Source organism: Gorilla gorilla, chromosome 12, assembly GCF_029281585.2.
Source record: "Gorilla gorilla gorilla isolate KB3781 chromosome 12, NHGRI_mGorGor1-v2.1_pri, whole genome shotgun sequence".
Lineage (NCBI taxonomy): Eukaryota > Metazoa > Chordata > Mammalia > Primates > Hominidae > Gorilla > Gorilla gorilla.
This window is the reverse complement of record NC_073236.2, coordinates 48,410,952-48,433,154: the sequence shown is the minus strand read 5'-3', so window position 1 is coordinate 48,433,154 and position 22,203 is coordinate 48,410,952. Positions and strand designations below refer to the sequence as shown.

At 45.9% G+C, this 22,203-nt stretch overlaps 1 protein-coding gene across 3 annotated transcripts in view; it reads right to left on the bottom strand.

The window, feature by feature from the left end:
- The window catches only part of ACOXL (acyl-CoA oxidase like), a 389,165-nt gene that overhangs the window by 302,636 nt on the left and 64,326 nt on the right, over positions 1 to 22,203 (bottom strand). For all 3 annotated transcript variants that reach the window (XM_055378293.2, XM_055378295.2, XM_031008100.3), the window contains exons 6-9: positions 18,762 to 18,876; positions 18,386 to 18,472; positions 15,775 to 15,847; positions 12,105 to 12,237 (exon numbers count right to left, since the gene is read on the bottom strand). In XM_055378293.2, coding sequence (XP_055234268.2) covers positions 12,105 to 12,237; positions 15,775 to 15,847; positions 18,386 to 18,472; positions 18,762 to 18,876 — 408 coding nt within the window. The remainder of the gene's footprint in view (positions 1 to 12,104; positions 12,238 to 15,774; positions 15,848 to 18,385; positions 18,473 to 18,761; positions 18,877 to 22,203) is intronic.

The following is a 22,203-nucleotide window of genomic DNA, read 5'->3' as shown; positions in this document are numbered from 1 at the left end:
GCCCAAAGATCAGAGGAAGCATACTTACCCAAGCAAGAAGCACAGAAGTTTCAAGAAACTGAAGATGCTACACTTTGAGGCTCCAACATGTCCAGCATCCCTTCTCCAGCGCAGCCTCCAAATGGGTCTTTCGCAAGAAGGGTTCTGTGGGACCCTCAAGTCATTCCTCAAGTCATCCAAGTGGGACACAGATGTGTACGAGCCTGCACTGCCCCACATGAGGTGACTGCCTCGCCAAGCTGCCTCCCCTCACAGAGCCTCTGTTTTCTCGGCTGTGAAACTGGAATCCTGGTGGAGTTGCTGTGAGCACTGAATGAGAACACGCACATGGAATCTCAAGAGCCTAGCCCACGGGAGACCATCAGCACGTGGCAGCTCCTTCTCTCCTCCTGGACCGCATTAGAACAAAGATGCTTGTGATGGGCTGGGTGCAGGGCTGAATTCAGTTCGCAGACAGCTACTGAGGGCCCCCTGTGTGCCTCGCACTGTGTGAAGTTCCTGCCCTTTCGTAGCTAAGGGAGAAGTAGGCAGACTGTTAACACCTGGGGCTGGAATAAGCCAGGCACTAAGAGCAGCCCCAAAGGCAGGAAGCTTTCCCAGGGAAGCCACATCCATGCCCAGGCAACGGGTGAGCAAAAGAGGAAGACAGGGACAGTCACGGGCAGAGAGGCCAATCTGTGCTGAGCCCAGAGGTGACCAGGGAGGCCTGTTTGAGGAGCTGCAACCAGGTCTGTATTGCTGGAGTATAAGATTCATTTCTCTCACCCGGATAGAATTCCCCTTAACCCAGTTCCTCTATATTTTAGGCCACGGCTGCTCTCTGAAGCTTTAATCCTATTACACAGCTGTCTTTAGAGAACAGGAGACCATCCCCGGACCTGTGTTATCATCCACCTAGAATAGCACTCCAGTCACACTGACAATGTCATCAGACCCAGGAGACTCAGCCATGAGCAATCTGCAAGGGTGAGCCAAGGAGCAAGTAAGCACTGCAGGAAATAAAAACAACAGTCACTGCCCAGATACACGCCTGCCTCAGCTGAAAATACCCTGGGGTGCACAAGTCCAAAAGATCTCCATGTACACATTAGAAACAGAAAGTGCTTGTTTTTCTTTTTCTAAAGATTTAATTCATGATTCCAGGGCCAATAATACATTTAAATGCCACCAGATGACCCACACCCAATCTCCACAGAGCTGTGATCCGGACTGACTTATTCTCTACCAAATAAGCCTTCCCCTTTGCCACTATATTTATTCATCTATCTCTCTATCCATCCACCCACCCATCCATTCATCCATCCATCCATCCATCTACCCATCCATTCATCCATCTATCCATCCATCCGTCCATCCATGCATCCATTTATATATACATCCGTCTATCCATCCATTCATCCATCCACCCACCCATCCATTCATCTACCCACCCATCTATCCATTCATCCATCTATTCATCTACCCATCCATCCCTCCATCCATCAATTAATCCATCTATTCATCCATCTATACATGCATTTTTCCATCCATTCACCCACTCACCCATCATCCATCTGTCCATTCACTGAGTGCTTACTAAGTACCAGGTCCTGTTCATCCAGAGGTGACCAAGAAGACACAGGTTCTGTCCTCTTGGACTTGACATTCCTAGTGACCAGCCTTGCAGGTGAGGCACCCCAAGCAAGACTTTCTTACCCCTGAGTTTGCTGAGTGGCAAATAAATATAGTTCCACAGAAGCCCTTGGGCACCCCACTCAGGGCCAACCTTGTAGGCAGAGAATGCCTGCTCCTCAGTTTACCTCCTTCGGTTCCTGCCTCTCCAAACTCAGATCAAGCTTGATCCAGAGGGAAGTCCCTACGATGCAGGCAACATTCTCCCCACTGCAAAACATGTAATAATCTGGAAAAGCCACATATCTTCACAGAAGCAGGGGACTTTGCTTCTTATTACAGACATGGCAGCACATACATTTTAAATATGAAAAACATCCCCTCCTTCTAAGGTCCCTGTATTGAAGTTTTCAAGGCACCTCACTTGGATTTTGTACAAATTGAGAAATAAACCAACAAGCATCAGATAGAGGCCAAATTAATAAAATATAAATTAACAAAGGAGAATATGAAATAGATTTCATACAATAGACAAAATGATCAAGAAGCTTGAAGATATTACTACTATAGTGATTGACATGGTTTGGCTGTGTTTCCACCCAAATCTCATCTTGAATTATAGTTCCCATAATTTCCACGTGTTGGAGGAGGGACACATCGGGAAGTAACTGAATCATGGGGGCAGTTACCCTCATGTTGCTGTTCTCATGATAGTGAGTGAGTTCTCACAAGATCTGATGGTTTTATAAGGGGCTTTTACCCCTTTTGCTCAGCACTTCTCCTTGCTGCCACCATGTGAAGAAGGACATATTTGCTCCCCCTTCCACCATGATTGTAAGTTTTCTGAGGCCTCCCCAGCCCTGCAGAACTGTGAGTTAATTAAACCTTTCTTTACAAATTACCCAGTCTCGGGTATGTCTTTATTAGCAGCATGAGAACCAACTAATACATTGATGAAGGCATATGTTTCTTCTCCTAACAAGAAAAAAAACAAAGGCAATTAGAAATTCCAGGACAAACTAAAAACCTTAAAAAGTTATAATTATCAAAATATCAAGCAAATAAAAACATGATGCAATTCTGAGTAATTTATAGAGTATAAGAAAAGTGATTCCATTTGACCTTGATGCTAGGAATATTGTTGTTCAAATTGTAAAGATATTTTGACATTAGACTTCTAGAGAAGAAATATGATCCTCATATACTATGTAGTTCTACAGTGAACAATACTTCGTAGCCCTGGCCTTAATAACACACAAACTTATAACAATAATACATAAAGTTATAACCCACAAATATTCTACTAACCATTATTTTGCTTCCCTTCTTAGAGCCTGTAAGGGTTTTGTGGTGGCAAATTTAAATGGCCCAGTTCACTTTTTAAAATTTATCTAAGGAATTGTGAACTTTTTTTGGCTTACTAAATTTCATTATGGTAGGCAAAGGTATCCAAACTTGTTCCGTTAAAGTAAGCTAAAAAAAAAAAAAAATCCACTGGACACACTTAAAAAGTGTTCATTCTAAATGGCCCTTTTCCCCATAAAAAGTCATCAATGAAAAGGCTGGATCAACTCATTTCCCCTCTTACTCCTGATCCCAGGACACAATGCTCAGAACCACAGTGACACACAGCTGTGAGGCAAAGTCGGCAGTGCCACTAAAAATTAAACCAGGCCTCAGGTCACAGTGGAGAAGGAGGCCTGGATTCTGGCCCAGCCACTAACCATTTAGCATCTACCAAATCCAAGTCTGAGTGAAATGTCCACATTTTCAATGTGGACACCAAATTTTTTAAATATTTGGTTTGGTTTGGTTAACCAAGGCAAATCCAACCATGCATAAAGTGTTCCAGGAACGCCAGTGAGCAGAGTTTATCCCAAGAACATCTGTCTTGAGGACTACAAAGCCACTCCAGCATTGGGTAAGGGCCGGACCCCAATGCTGGAATACCAGAGTGTAAGGCCCAGAAAGCTCTGGGCAAACTGTTACATCTTCCTACATCTCAGGTTCCTCATGTGGAAAATGGGAATCAGGACAGCACTCAACTCACAGGGTTGCTCTGGTGATGAAATGAACAATTATATGTGAGGTGCTCAGAAAATTGTCCCTGATCAGGAAGGACTCAATACAAGTGAGTTACTATTTGACTGTGGCTTGAGCTGTTGTTGCCTTTCTCTATGGGAATCCACTACAGGATAGAACAAAGGAATGGAGCAATGAGATGTGGAGTGAGGGAAAAGGACAGTAACCTGTACAAGCATCTATGCTACATGGACTATCAAGTTTCAGGTGGAAAAGCTCCTAGGGACAGCAGGCCAGTTGTCAATCATCCATATCTGACCTTCCAGGTGGCACAGGCCATGCTTTTCCCCAGAGGTGGCCAAAAGGACTTCCATGGAGTGAAGCCTGGGAAGCTCCTCACAGCTGCAGCCTGGGCATCATTCTCCCGGTAGTAGATGAGCTGGCAGCTGGCGCCAAGGAAGGCAAGCCTCTCCCAAGCAGAGGCCAGGCTGGGAGCACTGGGAAGCAGTCACAATTATGGCAGCATCACACTGCCCCTCACAGCTGCCACTGCCACAACCCAAGGTTTGAGGAGGCTGGGGTTTCCTACAATGCCTGTGTAGCCTCTGATGACTTACTTAAAGGGAGTTCTGTTCCTTGAAATGTCACAGCCACAAACATCTAACATTCATGGGCCACATCAAATGGGGAGAGATGCCCAAGGACTTACCTCTCCTGTAGCAGAGAAAAACTCCTTACCCCACCAAGAGCTTTCTGGCTGCCCATCTGTGAATGTGACCTAGATACTCTACTCATTGGAGAAGGGCTGGATGCCAGCTCATAGGTCTTTGTGCCAGAGACCCAGAGGCCTCATTTGGAAAAGCTTCTATAAAGGACATGTACTGGACTCTGACCATAAAAACCCCACAACTGTCTCTGTATGGCATGTTACTCTCAGTACCCGCTGCCACATGTCCCTCCTGCCAGTGTAACCACAGAGGCTCCACACAGCACCAAGTGTTTCAGTTACCTGGATGCACCATGAGTCCCCAGAGGGCACACGCCTGTTCCAGGTCATCTCTGTCACCTCCTAGCACGATTCACAGTGCTGAGAGGAAGGCGTACAACACGTCTTCATGGAATCGAAGCAAATTCAAAATGGAAATTCTTTCAAATATCCATTTCAGATACACATGTCCTGTGCTACTTACTATCTCTGGCTGCACTTCTCTCTAGCTCTTCAGTCTTTGAGGAAAAGGGCAGTAGATGTATCTTTTAAGGAGAAATGTTTATGAGTGGAGCTGGAAGCCATTATCCTCAGCAAACTAACACAGAAACAGAAAACCAAATACGGCATGTTCTCACCTATAGTGGGAGCTAAATGATGAGAACTTACGAACACAAAGAAGGAAACAATAGACACTGGGGTCTACTTGAGGAGGGAGCGGGGAGGAGGGAGAGGAGCAGAAAAGATAACTATTGGGTACTGGGCTTAATACTTGGGTGATGAAATAATCTGTACAACAAACCCCCATGACATGAGTTTACCTATGTAACAACCCTTCTCATGTACTCCCCAACCTAAAATAAAAGGTTACAAAAAGGACAAATGTTTAAATTTCGGTTGTTAAATATGCAAACAACTGCTATAGAAAACCAAAAAACATTATTTAACCATTTTATACCCATCCAAAATGCTGCAAACATATGTTTTTAAAGAGGTTTATGAGTCAAATTATATCCTGAAGAGTTGTCAAAATAACTCTACATCCTATTTACAACCTTGGTCTTGAGTCCAACAATTACTCAGCTCATGTATCCTTCTTCTTATGTTGACACTTTTTAAAAATCAACACTGATGCCTGATGAGAAGCTAAATAAACTGACGACAAGAGCAAAAACCTCCCCACTTCTTACATACGAAAGTAAATAAACGCAAAGAAAACAGAACCTGCAGGTCATTATTGGTATTTGCTGCCCTCTGGTGGTCAAGTCCGGGAAGTTTCCACACCAGGAAACAATCTGTGTATTTCACAGATGGCCTCTCTGAGGATCACTCAGGCTAAAGCCTTCATCCCACCGGACTTCCCCAGCAACCAAGTAGGTCCTGCTTCTCTCCTCCCCGCATCTCTGTGTGTGTGTGTGTGTGTGTGTGTGTGTGTGTGCAAAAAAAACAAAAAGGATAACGTCAGTCTGAGCAGAACAGGATGAGCAATGTGACCCCACCTCCTCCAAGCACACACAACGTGCCTAAAAAGGCATAAAACTGCAGCAGAAGAGCTGTGCTTTCAACTCCCCAACACCGTGTTCCATCTGAGCAGATGAGTGAGGCCGCCACATCACAAAAGTGTCAACAGAATGAGCATCGGTCAGCTCTGCCTTATTAATATCAGGGAAACACACTCCTGTGAGCACCACACATTTTCAGGACATTACTTTAAAGGGCCCATAGCCTCCCCTTTCATCACCCTCTGTTATGCCACACTGTCTGCGGAGGCAGAGGTCCCACTGTGCTCAACATCAGAGGGTTTCCGTTCCCACCAACCCCATTCAACTCAGTCCCCACACTGACCCCCCCGTGCAAGACCTGCAGAGACACTCCTTACTCTGCCCTTTGCTGCTGAAGGAAGGACAGGCTCTGAGAATGGTGAATGCCTCTGTCCTTTCCTTGCACACTCCTGCCTGGGGAATTTCTGTGAAGTGTGGTGTCCATCAGGTAGGCGAATGGTTTTCTCTAGGACATTCCATAACTCCCTGATATGCTTTGGCTGTGTTCCCACCCAAATCTCATCTTGAATCGTAGTTCCCATAATCTCCACATGTCATGGAAGGGACCCGGTGAAGATAATTAAATCACTGGAGCAGTTTCCCCCATCTTGTTCTTGTGATAGTGGGTGAGTCTCATGAAATCTGATGGTTTTATAAGGGGGCTTTTCCCCCTTTTGCTGAGCACTTCTCCTTGCTGCTGCCATGTGGAGAAGGACGTGTTTGCTTCCCTTCTGCCATGACTGTAAGTTTCCTAAGGCCTCCCCAGCCATGCTGAAGTTTGAGTCAATTAAACATCTTTTCTTTATAAATTAACCAGTGTCAGGTATGTCTTTATTAGCAGTGTGAGAATAGACTAATACACTCCCCATTAACTACTAAATTATACATGAGCTGATTACTCTTGTGTTCAGAGTCTTTGTAGTGGGATGGGTGGGATGAATGGATTATTGGATGGATAAATGATGATGGATGGATGGATGGATGATGGATGGGTGGATGATGGATGGATGAACAGATGATGAATGATGCATGGATGATGAATGATGGATGGATGAATAGATGATGGATGAATGACGAATGGATGATGGATGGGTGGATGGATGGGTGGTGGGTGAATGGGTGAGTGGATGGATAGGTGGATGGACACAGATGGACAGGTGGTTGAGCAGGTGGGTGGATGAATAGGCAATACATGGAAGGAAGGTTAGAAGAGTAAAATGATTTCCATGACATGTAGGGCTCTACTAGGCCTTGCAGGAAGTAAATAAGAAAACACAATCCCTGCCCATTAAAGATTGTGTTAGTAATGATACAAAATGAGATCAATCTGTGACAAGAATAGATGAACACAAAGTGATTCCAGAAGACAATAAAAGCAGGTGACCTCCAAGCAAAAAGAAAACAGACAAAAGCCTGATCATGTTACAGCAATAGCCACAAACATTGAGATTATTAATGTGAGGAGGCTGAGTAACCTTCTGCTCAGGAGGAAGTGTCATGGCACCTGGTTTGTGGCCATTAGGACAGATAGAATGTCACACTCTGACACCTGCTGATCTGCCCCAGCCCCAGCCAGTAGCTGAACCAGACAGGCAGAGTGGTGGAGAGCCGGATGACCAGGAGCCAGACACCCCGGTGAGGACATCGACATCAGGACCTCTCTGGAGCTGTGGCAGAGCTTGGGTGAAGGGGCAATCCCAAGCAAGACCTCACAGCAGTGGCAGCATGCAGCCTGCTGTGCTCACCTAACACAGCACAGGCCCACAGAGCCACACCACCACTCTGTGTGCGGTGAGAAGGGCCCACACTGGCCACTGACCAACCCTGGCTGGCTCTCAAGGGGACTCAGATGCCCTCAACCTCCTCTTCATTGCTCAAGTCTTCCATGAACCCTTGCAGTCAGAAGGTCACAAAAGGGTTACTCAAGGATGCAATAACCCATTTCAAACCCCCATCAACAGCAGGGAGAGACTCTCCCATGCCTTGCTGAGACCCTTCACTCATACCCAACAATGCACACTGTAGGAAAAGATTGTGGGTCTATCGCCGGTTCTGAGAATCCCCTGAAGCCAGTTTCTTCCCTTTGCTCTCCCTGAAGCTCCTGGTGCTGGGAAAAGCTACCCCCATCTCATATGCGGCACGCTGTACAACTTGGAGATCGTCGTTCAGGCTCTCAGGACTGGCTGAGTTGTCTGCCGCCCAGCACCCACGTGCCTGAAAAAACAGCCCAGAATGCTGGTTGCACTCAGCATGCAGCCCCGCAGCTCAGCTGCTGCATGTGACTCTGCAGCCCCAGCCCTGGGCACACTCCCAGACCACCAGGGCCACACTGCCAAGTGTAGGTGAGCACGACCCCAGTGCCTGCCTACAGCACAATGCACGAGTGTGTACACGTGAAGCACATACTATGGGGAGCAGTGTCTGGGACAGAGACGAAGAAAGAAAGAAGACTCCTGGTTCTGGACAGAAGGGCCACGTGGCGTTAGATCAAAGAGGCAGCAACATCCTCCTTCCCACTCAACATGGACCCGGCAGTGGGGGCTGGTATGTGGGAGCACAAGAACCAACATGCACTGAGGGCTTCCCTCTGCTAAGAGATATGCCAGGGGCTTTGGATGTGAATCCTGATTCAGACCTCATTCACTCTTTCCACTCCTATTTGCTGTTTGTCTGCTACGTGCCCAGCCCTGTGTGTGAAGCTGAACACACAGCAGTGGATGAGGCTGGCAGGGCCCCAGCTGCGTGGAGCTTTTAGGCTAGTGAAGGAGACAGAACCCACCTATTGCACATGAGTTGCTACACTCATGAGTTGTAATATATGCTGCAAGTGGGGAGTCCAGTGCCTTGAGAACAGGTGTCAGAGGAACCACATGCAGGCTGAGGCCTTTCTGAAGAAGGGACAGTCATACAAGCTCTGAAATGTACATGAAAATAACCCATGCAAAAGGGGGGCATCCCCAGCTGGACGGTAGCACATGTAAGCCCCCTCCCACAGTGGCACAGGGGAGTGACAGAAATGAGGCCAGAGGGACAGAGGCCAGTGGAGAGAGGGGGTACAGTGAGGAGTCATGAAGGATCCTGGATACAGAAACAGAACTTGGGCCTTGATCCTGGGGACCCAGAGAGTGACAAGGGGGCTGAGACAGTGCTGATATTTCACAACCACATCCATGTGTTCTGTGCAGGGGTCTCAAGGAGCAGAGCCCATGGCAGCAGTGTCACCCGGGAACCCAGAAATGCAGACTCTCCACCCCACCCCAGAGCTGCAGAATTACACATCCTGGGGGTAGGACCTAGCGACTGTGCAGCCCCTAATTTACAAGATGAGCTTGTCTTAGCTAAAATATTTACCTCTGCGCAAAATCAACCCAAGAGAATGGGCCAGACCTCATTTACACTTCTCACTCTTTCAGATGCCCAGCTTTCTCCTTCTGAAAAGGTTTCCCAGCCTCCCAGCACAGGCTGCAGAGGTCTCCCAAGCCCCCACTCCCTCCCCTCCCAAACACATTTGCTTCCTTTTCCTCGTGTTCTTGGTAATCACTTAATTTGGTCTGGCATTTCTGACACAAATTAGATGATGGTCAATATGGCAAGGCTTTAAGAGAAAACCTGAAAGTTCCGAGGAATGCCATGGAAATGAAAGAGAACCATGAAAAATATGACATTTGGGCAAAGTTTAAAATGACCGGGCACACTCAGCCTTGAGTGAATGTCACTGTGGGGAGCCGCGGTGACAGCTTTTTAATACACAAGGAACGCACGTAGGAGAAACGGATCCATTTTTCCACTCATCAGCAAGAGCAGAAGGAGAAGGACCATCTTAGATTTCAGCCGGGAAAACATATGTCATGTGTTTGAGCCATAGGAGAGGAAGAGCTGCCAAGAGGGCTGGTGAGATCATCCTCACCAGAGACGCTGGAGATGAGATCACAGCGGCCCGGGTCACTGTCCGGCAGGGTGCCTGGACCCTGCTGGGCTCTGTGCGGGGTCTTCCCACTGCCTGACAATCCCATTGCCTGGCAAGGTCTGGATGGGCAGGGCAGGTGCTAACTCCGGGTTACTATGGTTTGCTTCAGACACCTGGGAATTCAAAGGACACTATGCATCTCTGCAAAACATTGCATATTGCCTTGTTACTTGGAGGCGAGGGTACCCAGCATTTGTTTCATGGGAATGCCCATGTCTTCCTTTCCTTTAGCCAACTCCTGTCTTCCCAGTAACAGCAGCAGCAGCAACAAAAACAACAACCACCACCATCACGCAAATAACAGCTGTCAGCTATGAAGCATTGCTCTGGGCCAGCACTGCACACATACCCTTCACTCATGGCTCACCACCATCCTAAGACCCATTTCACACATGAAGAAACTGAGCCTTAGAGAGCGCTATGGCCTGTTCATGGCCCCACTGCTGGTCATGGGCAGGATGAGGGCTGAGCCCAGGGCTTTCCTGCCCACGATCATGATCACGTCTCCGTGTTGCCAGGAATGAAGCCTGCACATCAGACAACCAATAAAGGAACTGATGCGAATGTGGCCCCCAAGACCCTCCTGGGCCTGGCAGGGGCTGGTCCATGATAACATCCAGTAGAACGGAGAACAGGAACCTTTTAGGAATCACCCACTGTGGCTCCTCTCCCTGGGACACCACCCCCACCCCGCTCCAGATCTGGTGATATTTAAAACCAAGGCCCTCCTGGAAGGCTCCCACCTCTGCCTGGTCTGGTCTGCACCACCCCACACCTTGCCCCACACAACCCCACTGTGGACCCCAGTGAGCCTGCAGGGCTGCTGGCGGCATGGACGTCCTTCACACATCATCACCCCAACAAAACCAGCAAGAGTGCAAGGTTTCCCAGGAGCCTGCCTGGCCGCTGACCACCATGCGTTTTTTATATGTGCCCAGCACTCTCCTCAGAGGGCCCCTGAGTCAGGACAGTCTGCAGGCTACTGCAATTAGAGGGGATATTGTGCAGAGACTGCTATCACGGCTTCAGCTAACCCTGCATCCGATGTTTAACCAATCTTCCCTTCCATGCAATCCTAGGCTCGTCTGGCTTTTCTATTTTTGCCTCTCTCTGGAGTCCTGAGGATGGCTGAAATGGCTTCTGTTGCAGACCTGAGGAACCAGTTTCCCTCGGCACTCTGATGCTGTCTGTGCTGGTGCCTTCACCACAAGGCTTTCTGGGGCCTCATTCAATATCAGACAGTTCAGCCAAGGGACCTGAGCCCCTCCTGACCTGGGACTTCAGACCTGAACACCCACCCGGCCCCACTGAAAGAACCACCACAAAACAAGCACAGGAACTGGGGTGCACGGGCGGGCGCGAGGCCAGGCTGCGTACGCGTGTTGATGGCCACAGCTGTGCCCCCTCACAGGAAGCACCATAAGGGGAAGCCCGGGTCAGGACAGGCCATCTGTGAAGCGTGGCCGACCCCGAAGCAAGTAAAGCAGGGCTTTCCTGCTATTCAGACGACTCCGGACTGATGTCAGGCCTGGAGTCAAGTGAATGAAATTTATTCCTTCTTCATGGAAAAGCTGGACTCAAGCCCCAGATGTATATTCCTGGGGAGACTTAATTTTTCTTCTAGCTTCACCAAGCTCAGTGGAGTTTAAAGCAGGCTTTTCCTTCATGCAAAGAGACAGAGAAGGCCCAGAGAACAAAGTAGACCGGGGCCCTGGGGAGGAGAAGGAGGCCCTTCCAGAGCTTTGCTCTCCAGGCTCCTCTGTCCAACCAATACACGGGAGAGGCAGGGCAGGGAGGCAGAGATGGCTCCTGGAGGTCTGGTCTCATGGCCTCCAGACTGTGATGGAGAACGTTACACCCTATACAGAGGATCAACACTCCCACGTGAATTCAGCCAAGACATGCCGACCTTTGCCCACATGGGCCAACCCTTAGCTGCTTCTCCAGCAGATGTGTTTGCTCTGAACATCCTGTTCTCCCTGGTCATCTCTCCTGGCTCTATTACCACAATGCCTGTGCTCCACCCCCATGATTAGCAGCACACATCTGGGATGTAGATGGGTGGGAGCCCCTCTTAAGAAGGGTGGAGAAAAGTTCCCTGTGGATGGCCACCTGGCACTCCCCAGCATCTAACCGGGAACCCTGGCCATATTATACCAACTGTGGCTCCAGAAGCTCAGCTCCTGAAATTGTTACTCATCCCTGAGCCGTGAGAGAATTCACAGTAGATAATTAAGTTAAAATCAGAGTCAATTACCTTCATGGCACCCATAGCTTGGAAAGCCACAGCTAATCTCGAAGGGGTCAGTGCTGCCAGCATGGCATTGAATCTTGCACTCTTGTTCCTAATAGGCGAATGGTACTGTCCATCTGGAGCCACAGAACCAAACCTGTGGAAAAGAGAGGTGGGGTTTCACAAAAAAGCAGGACATAGCACCACCAGAAATGAAGTCAGGTGGCTCCCATGTGCATACACAGGGAAGCACTCGGATTTCCCCATCATGGAACTTCCCCCTTGAGACAGAGCACAGATAAGGGCAGGGGGAGTCCCTCTCCAAGAGATGCTGAGAAAGGCTTGACTCATGGGAGGTAGTGGTTTCCTGAGACATTAAACCAGCACCAGAGCCTGACTGTGCAGACCGCACACTGACCCACTTTTTAAAAACTGAGATGTAATTCACATGCCATGAAATTCATGTACAATTTGATGGATTTGAGTATAGTCACGAAATTGTACAACCATCACCATGATCCTATTCCAAATCATTTCACCACCCCAAAAAGAAACCCCACCCCACTAGCAGTCCCTCCCCATACTCCCCTCCCTCTAGTCCCTGGCAACCATTCACCTACTTTCTCTCTCTATGGTGCCTGTTCTGGGAAAAAATTCACATAGATGGAATCATATCATATTTGGTCTTTATGTCTGGCTTCTTTCACTTGCATAATGTTTTCAGGGTTCACCTGTGTTGTAGCACGTGTCAGTACTTCATTTCTTTTCATGGTTGAATAGTATTCCATTGTATGGATATACCACATTTTATTTCCTGTTTCCTCAGTTGATGGATATTTGGATTATCTTCCCCTTTTTGCTATTGTGAATAATTATGCTGTGGACATTTGTGTATAATTTATTGTGTGGATATAGGTTTGCATTTCTCTTGTAGACAACGTTTTCACACATACCTAGGAGTAGAATTGCTGGGTCATAAGATGATAACTTTACACTTTTGAGGAATGGCCAAACTGATTTCCTAGTTGGTGCCACCATTTTGCAGCCCCACCAGCAATGTATAACAAACAGTCCTAATTTCCCTACATCCTCCCCAACACTTGTTATCGTCTGTCCCTTTAATAAGGGACATCAGTTGGGCATGGTGACTTATGCCTGTAATCCTAGCACTTTGGGAGGCTGAGGTGGGAGGATCATCCAAAGTCAGGATTTCAAGACCAGCCTGGTCAACATGGCAAAACCCCATCTCTGCTAAAAACACAAAAATGAGCCAGGCATGGTGGCGCATGCCTGTAATCCCAGGTACTCAGGAGGTTGAGGCAAAAGAATCACTTGAACCCAGGAGGCAGAGGTTGCAGAGAGCCAAGATTACACCACTGCACTTCAGCCTGGGCAACACAGCAAGACTCCATCTCAAAAAAAAAAAAAAAAGACATCCTAGTAGGTGCAGAGTGGTATTCACAGCGGTTTTGATTCGTATCTTCCTAATGGCAATGACATTGAGCATCTTTTCATATGCTTAGCAGTCATTTGTAAATCTTTAGTGAAATGTCTATTCAGATTTTTGCTCATTTTAAAATTGGGTTGTCTTTTTATTCTTGAGCTGTAATAGTTATTTCTATATTCTGGATACTATACCCTTATATTAATGTATATGACTTACAAATATTTTCTCCCACTCTGTAGGTTTTCACTTTATTCATAGTGTTCTTTGATGCAAAAAGTTTTTTATAACTTCGATGAAGTCCAATTTATCTATTTTTTCTTTGGTTAGTTGTGCTTTTGGTGCCACGTCTAATAGACTGCTTAAATCCAGGTCACAAAAATTCACACCTGTGTTTTCTTCTAAGATTTGTGTAGTTTTAGCTCTTACATTTAGGTCTGTGATCCATTTTGAGTTGATTTTTGTATATGGTAGGAAGTAAAGGTCCAACTTCATGCTTTTGCACGTGGCTATCTAGTTTGTCCCAGCACCATTTGTCAAAAAGACTATTCTTTCCCCATTGAATTGTCTTGGCTCTGCAGTGGAATATTAATTGATTGTAACTGTAAGGATTTATTTCTAGATTCTTCATTCTATTCCATTGTACATATATCTATCCTTATTCAAATACCACATTGTCTTGATTACTTTGTAGTAAGTTTTCAAATCACAGGTATGAGTCCTCCTACTTTGTTCTTCTTCATCAAGATTGTTTTGGCTATTCTAAGTTTCCTGCATTTCCATATGAATGCTGGTGGTCCTGAGGGGGCCTGGGGGACTTTAGCACCCACCAGGATAACTGTGAAGATGCTTTTATTTTTTCCATTTTATTTCCTATCAATTCACAGGAGGAAAATGTTAAGCAGAATTTGGTCCATTTTAAGTTTTTTTCTTTTTCTTCTTGTTTTATTTTGTTAATTGACATATAATAATTGTACATATTGATGGAATACAGTGTGATGTTTTGATACATTATATATTGTATAATAATAAAATCAGGGTAATTGGCATATTCATCATCTGAAGCACATATCAATTTTTTGGAATGAGGACATTCAAAACTTGTAACTATTTTGAAATACACAACACATTATTGTTAACTATTATCACGCTGTACAATATCACACCAGAACTTATTTCTTCAATACAACTGTAACAGTATCCATTGACCAACCTCTCCCCATCCCCTCCTCCTCCCTACCTTTCCCAGCCCCTGGTAACCACTATTCTATCCTCTACTTCCTTATCCCTCCATTTTTTTTTAACTTTTATTTTAAGTTCAGGGGTACAAGTACAAGTTTGTTACATAGGTAAACTTGTGTCATGGGGGTTTGTCATACCAATCATTTTTAAGGTTTTTTCCCATATAATTTTCTTAAGCTTTTGGCATTCACTACATTTATCTGCTGGCAACAAAAAGGAGTAAAGCATTCAAGGGAAACCATGGGGAGGCGGGAAAACAGCTGGTTGTGTGTACCCTGATTGCTGGCTTTGTCACAGATTTAACATGACTATGGCTCAGGATCTTTACTGGATGCGTGAAATGCTGCTGAGAAAACTAAAAGTAATTGGTGTTTCTCAGCTTCTGTGAAAAGCATCATTAACCCCTAGAGCTCCACCCCCAGAACACACCTGGAAGCTGAAAGATGGTGCCTTATCCTCTGCCACTCACAAAGGAAGCAATAGCACCCATCTGTTTGTAATGGCGGGGGGGTGGGGAAGGAAAAAAAACTAAATGCCCAACAATAAGAAATTGATTACATAACTTATAAACCATTTATTTAACAGTCTATTATAGTGATATTAAAGATGATAATGCATGTGTGTGCTTAGCATTACATAAAAACATTTGCTATATAATGATAAATGGGAATTACAGGTTATTTTGAACATAGAATCTAGAAGTGGATCTCGCTTAGTAAAAATCTGACACCTCTCTCTCTTTAGACATATGGGCATAGAGAAAAGTCTGGAAAGATGTATATTGAAGTGTAACAGTCATTATGCCTAGACAACAGCATGCTGAATAATTTTACTTTCTTTTTTCTATCTGCAGACGTATCTTTTCCAATTAGTTGTCAACAAACCTGTAGGGGTGGTTAGGAGAAGAATGCCCAGACATGCAGCCCATGAGACCCAAGAACCAAGCCAACTTTGGAGAGCAGTGAGATCATCTGCACCATTGACCTGAGTTAAGGAGAAACTACTCACTTATCCAGCAGGTTCTCCCTGGGTATCCGAACCTTGTCAAATATTAATATCCCATTGTCCACACCATGCAGACCTGGCAAGAATAGAAAGGGGGAATGGATGCAGCATCAGAAGTATTTTCCCTGCTACTTCCCAGGCCTGTCGCCACTAAAATACAAAGCCCCTTATTTTACTTCCAGAATTGTTGGTGCTTTTTCCTTGGGGGTGGACATGGGGATGTTGTCTGTTGTTTCCTTGATGAGCTGTGCCTGTTTCTTCCACCAGCCTGGCCCCTTCCTCCTTAGCGAGAGTGGAGGAGAATGGACTCTCCTTCTGTGCAGCCTGCATGTGCATTCTTTGGGCATGTAGTGGATGCACAGCTACCTCCCGAGCAGTGACTGTGATTAAGAAAGGGAGAGTTCTAAGCAACTGCAAGAATCGGAAGCTGAAGACAGAGGCAGGGAAGCAGGATTGCTCTCCCCAGGAATGCAGTGCTCAAATCCCTCCTCCTTCCCAGTGCTCTCTCGTCTGCACACAGGGCAAACTGTTGACAGCAAATGCCTACAAGACAAGGGAAAATAGCCACAAGGACAGCAGGAAGTGGGGGAAGCAGTGCGGAGTGGGGAGGGGTGGTCCTGAAATCTGGCAGACACATTTCCTAAAGACACCTGCCAGAGTCTGGGGTCTTCTCTTTGTGAAAACTTAGGGAGATTTAACCTAGGGAAAAACAATCTGTCTTTAGTAAATGTCTTTATTTACAACTTCACCCCTTGACAAGAACACACTTGCATGTAGCAGCTTACAAGGGCACCAGAGCAGACTTTCTGCCATTGCCAGTGTTTTCAATGCCTGGCACGACTTCACAGAGCTCAGTCTACCCCTCTGCTCTCAGCAACATCTGACATGCAAGGAACTTTCAAGGAGCCCAGCCCAGCCAGGGCCTTGGTCACCCCCGGGAGATACATCTAAAACCCTCACAAACCCACCTGCAGCCATGCCTGCAGCCATGGCAGTGGACAGTAAACACTAAGGGGCCAGGATGGACTGTCCCCTCCACTAAAGGATGGACCACTTCTTCCCTCTTCTCTTCCTTCTTTTTTTTCTTCTCTCCCAGTCTCGTTTCCTAGGGTTGGCATGATCTTGGCCATGAGTGGTCACTGGAGCATACAGGCATGTCCTGATCTCACCAAATGTTATGGGTTAAATTGTGTCCTCCCCACAAAAAAAAAAAAAAAAAAAAAAAATTTCATGTATCAAAGCCCTAATCCTTATACCTGTGTATGTGACCTTATTTGAAGATAGTCTTTACAGATGTGATCAAATTAAAATGAGGTCATTGAGGTAGGCTCTAATCTAAATGGCTTCTGTTCTCTGTAAGATGGGGCAATTTGGAGACAGGCATGAACACAGGGAGAACACCAGGTTAACATGAACACAACCATTTACAGGCCAAAGAGAGAGTCCTAGAACAAATCCTTCCCTCACTGTGTCTGGAGTTGGTTCCTGCTGGTGGATTCGTGGTCTTGCTGACTTCAAGAATGAAGCGGCAGACCTTCATGGTGAGTGTTACAGCTCTTAAAGGTGGCACGAACCCAAAGAGTGAGCAGCATCAAGATTTATTGTGAAGAGTGAAAGAACAAAGCTTCCACAGCAAGTAGCGGGGGTTGCCACTGCTGGCTGGGGTGGCCAGCTTTTCTTTGCTTATTTGTCCCCTCCCATGTTCCATTTCTGTCCTATCAGAGTGCCCTTTTTACAATCCTCCCCGCAATTGGCTACTTTTAGACTCCTGCTGATTGGTGCATTTTAGAGGGCGCTGATTGGTGCATTTTACAGAGTGCTGATTGGTGCGTTTTACAGAGCACTGATTGGTGCATTTTACAATCTTCTTGCTAGCTACACAGCACTGATTGGTGCATTTTTACAGAGCACTGATTGGTGCATTTTACAATCCCCTTGCTAGCTACAGAGCACTGACTGGTGCGTTTCACAATCCTAGCTACAGGGTGCTGATTGGTGCATTTTACAATCCTCTTGTAAGGCAGAAAAGTTCTCCAAGTCCCCTCTGGAACCAGGAAGTTCAGCTGGCTTCACCTCTCATCACCACTCTTAGAAGGAGCCAACACTGCTGATACCGTCATCTTGGACTTCCAGCCTCCAGAACTGTGAGACAATACACTTCTGTTGTTTAAGCCCCACAGTTAGCGGTATGGCAGCCCTAGCAAACTAGGGCACTGAGTCAGTCCTCAGGACTCATTAAGGGCCTCAAGAGCACAGAGAGCAGACAGGTGGCCAGGGGTGCAAAGAAGAGAGCTACAGCCTGCCCCCTGAGAGCCCCCAAGTCTCAGATGAGAGAAGACAAAACAGGATTGTGGGCAAAACTACCTCATTACTGGAAAATTTGAGAAACTGGAAGAAACTGAGACCAATGCACATTCATAAAAGGCAATCTACGACATTCCTGAACAGTTCTACATAAAAGACTTCATGAGGCTTCAAAATCCGGACATCTTCTCTGGGGAAGTTTTCTCCACCCTCAGTGCTTCGGTAATATAACGTAGGTTAGATTCTCCCTGAGTCGGGTGGGGAGCAGGTAGGAAGAGTGAGCACAGGAGAAGGGCACCTGGGGACTCACCCTCCTTGTACATCATATCAATAGCTGTGACTCCTGGGTACAAGCTTCCGTTTTCATCCCGGACAGGAACGATGAAACAGTGGGGCCCTAAGGAAGGCATCGAGATCATTATTAAGCTCTCCTTCCTATAGCTTTACTCATGTCCTGGAATGGTATAACATTTCTGTGATCCTCAAACTCATTCAGTTCTACAACTGTGCACCAAGCATGAGAGCATATAATGTCAAAATGTAATGATAAATTTCTTCATGCATATTAGGAGATAAAGTTAGTACTGAATTATTTACAAGATAAAAGCAGCTCTGTGAAATGGTTTTTCACTGGTAAATAGTACTAATGAAGAGAATTATTCTAGTTGTCTGTATTGGTAACAAACCTTGAGATCTTCCATCTATGATGAGCTGGGCAAAGACAGCTGCATAATTCCCGTACATGGCATTTCCAATATACATCTTCTCCACATTTTCACACGGCGTGTCAATTACAAACTCCTACACAGAAAAAGCAGAGCAACAGTGTTTCCCTTCCTATGGCTCATTTCAACTCCCTGGCTCAAAGCAACGAATACTGTAATCCCAGCACTTTGGGGGGCCGAGGTGGGTGGATCACGAGGTCAGGAGATCGAGACCATCCTGGCTAACATGGTGAAACCCCGTCTCTACTAAAAATACAAAAAATTAGCTGGGCATGGTGGCGGGTGCCTGTAGTCCCAGCTACTCGGGAGGCTGAGGCAGGAGAATGGCGTGAACCCGGGAGGCGGAGCTTGCAGTGAGCCGTGATTGCGCCACTACATTCCAGCCTGGGCGACGGAGCGAGACTCCATCTCAAAAAAAAAAAAAAAAAAGCAATGAATACTGTGAAAAACAGACCCACACAGTGCAGGGTTCCATTTCCAGGGGATTTCACAGCAGAAGAGAAGACAATGGGAAGGTCACCTGACTCCACGTCTTGAAACCAACATGGCTGTGCTATCACCTCAATTCATTTATTTCACCTCCACCTCAGCTTTGAAAATGGCTGAGATTAAAATGATTTTTCAAGGAATAATCCAATCCAGAAAATAAGTTGCCAATTTTCAATCTTTAAAAGGTGTTTGTTCTCTCCCTCCCAGTCTCTCCTCTTTATAATCCCAGGCTGACATGTGTGCTGTTTGGCTGAGCCTGCCTAGCTTTAATATATAAAGGCTTTCTTCAATTATCTCTCTAGACTACTTCATAGCAAAGTTTTGACCTTTAACTCATCCAACACCAAAACCTCTAAAAGCCCTGGTGGTATATGCTCAGCTCTCCATACCCCTCATCTCCAAATATCCCACCTGCAAGATTTCTAAGAAAGGATGGAATATCCAACGATCTGGGCCCTTAGATGGCTTGTCCCAGGGTCCGCATCTGTGAGTCGCACTTTGTCTGCTGGTGTTCACTCCTTCTGGGCAAATCACTTGGTTCCTCGCTGTTGCCCAGGCCCTGAACCTTCCTGCCTCCATGACATGGGTCTCGGTTTAAATGAAAGCCAGGTAATTGAAGGCCAAAACTGTATGCTTGGATAAAGCAAGACTGGTAGACAGCCATGACCTATTCCCACCACTGCTTAGAGTATCAGCCCAAACAATTTTTATTTTTATAAAAAGAAATCCCTCATTTCAACCTTTGAAAATGTCTATTTCCCTGATCAATGAATATAATAAAGTTTCCCAAAAGAGGTTCATATGTTCAAGCTTCTAAAATGGAAGAACTTGTAAATGAGTCTCTTTCTTAGGAGGGAAAAATCTTAGAATGTACCATGCAGTTTGTCTCTGAATATGTCCAAGGATTCCAGCTCAAAACAGTCTGAAACTAACACTGGTCATGAAGAAGCAGGAAGAAAACGCAGGGGTTTTGTTCTCAAGCTCAGCTCAAAACTCCGTCTTCTCTTTCCTACTCTCTGGAAGCCGATAGTGGAAATGCTCCCCTCACTTCTTGGCTCTCCCCAGTCTCCACTGCCACCTGGGTTACCTTTAAGCCTCTTGCCAAAAAGGAACTGGCCCTGGTGCCAGCTCTGGATACAGGGCACCTGGGGCAAGTTGGGAGCCCAGGAGAAATGGCAGAGAGTGGAACTGCACATTTAATTGGAGTTGACAGTATTGAAGATGTGACTGAACTAAACCAACAAGCTATTGATCATGCAAAGATTATCTCAGATTTCAGACTATAAAGTATATAGACAACACTTTCCCGCTGGCCAAGAAATACAGTCTTGAAGCCTAAGAAAACATTCTCTGACATATGTTTGCACAGGGAAACTTTTAACATGTGCAAGAGCTTTTCAGAAACATAAACGGACATGCTGGATCTTTTTAAGAGAAGTCTCTGGAGGCCACCCTTGTCTTATCAGGGTAGCCAGGGCTTCTCAAGGAGAGGCATTGCTTGAGGCTGAGCGCAGAGAAAAATAACAGCAACAAAAATACAACCCATGTGGGTGGGGCATGCTTACACTCAGGGTAAGAAAGTAAAGTGGCAGAGGAAACACTGGCCTGGCAGAAATGATCTGATGGGGTAGGGAAGGGAGCAGGAGGCCACCCGTCCCCATAAACATTTGCTACACTCTGGGAAAGGAGGTTTGTCACTACTGGCAAAATGCTTGATTTGGAAAGTTTGCATCAGCCCAAACTCTGGCGTTAAAGCTGCATCTAAATAACACACACCATTGTGTCAGTTTCTGTAATAATTATTTGTTTGAAGGCCAGCAAAATGGTCAGTGTTGTAGGAACTAAAAATGATGCCTTTGGCCAGAGAGTTCATAACCTCATTTATTTTTGCTATTTAGAATAAAGTATAAAAATAAAACTCTCTCTTATCTCTTAACTATCCATACCACTACCCAATCCACCTCCCAAAAATAAATGTAAAACAACCAACCCACAGGAATGAATAACCAAAACATGTAAGAGATTTAAATGGTCCTTGGGGAGAGAACACTTATTTAATAAGCTCTAGCATTTTGAAAGGGAAATGAAGGGGAAAACACAGAACCCAGTGAAGGGAGAAATACATTCCTGCTATGTCAGTTCTCGGTGGTATGAGTTTATGATGGGATTGTTCTCTCACCCAGCCCCACAGGAGACAGTGTTCACCAGAGGCCCCTCGTCATTATGATTGCAACTTTGCAGGTCCCCTATCAGACAGTGGCAGCTGCTGAGGCACGCCAGGTAGCTAAGTCATTTATGCTGTTTGGGGAAAATGGGACCAACACAGGAAATTATTTTTGTAAAAAAGTAATAATTGTAAGAAGAAACAAATAAATAAGAGCTGTGGGTGTTTTTCCCCCCATCAACGACAGCAAGGTGACCTTAAACGATGGTTTTGGGAGAGGAAAAAAATCGGCCAGCCAAAAGCCAAAGGATGTTAGGTCAGCATGCCACCACTGGCAGAAAAGCCACGCTGCTGAGGGCAGTCTCACCCGAACCTAACTCACTCATTAACTGCATAGCCAGAGTCAGCTGCTTAACCTCTCCGTTTCCCCATCTGTAAAGTAGGGACAATAATACATTTTTATAAGATTACAGAACATTTGAAATGATGTTACAAGTAGACTGCTTAGCCTGGTACATGGCACAGCCATGTTTAGTTAAAAGGACCAGTTTAATGTTGCGTTCCTGGGACTGTTGCTGGGAGGAAACATAGAATACTACACAGAGGGAGTTTGATACAGAGCATGGCACTTTGCGAGTGGTCAGTATAGAGTAGTACTTGTTCTTACTATGATCTTGGACATCATTTGCTGCTGGAGAGAACTAACATCAGGGCAGGAGGAAAAGCAGGGCATCCTCCAATACACCCCGC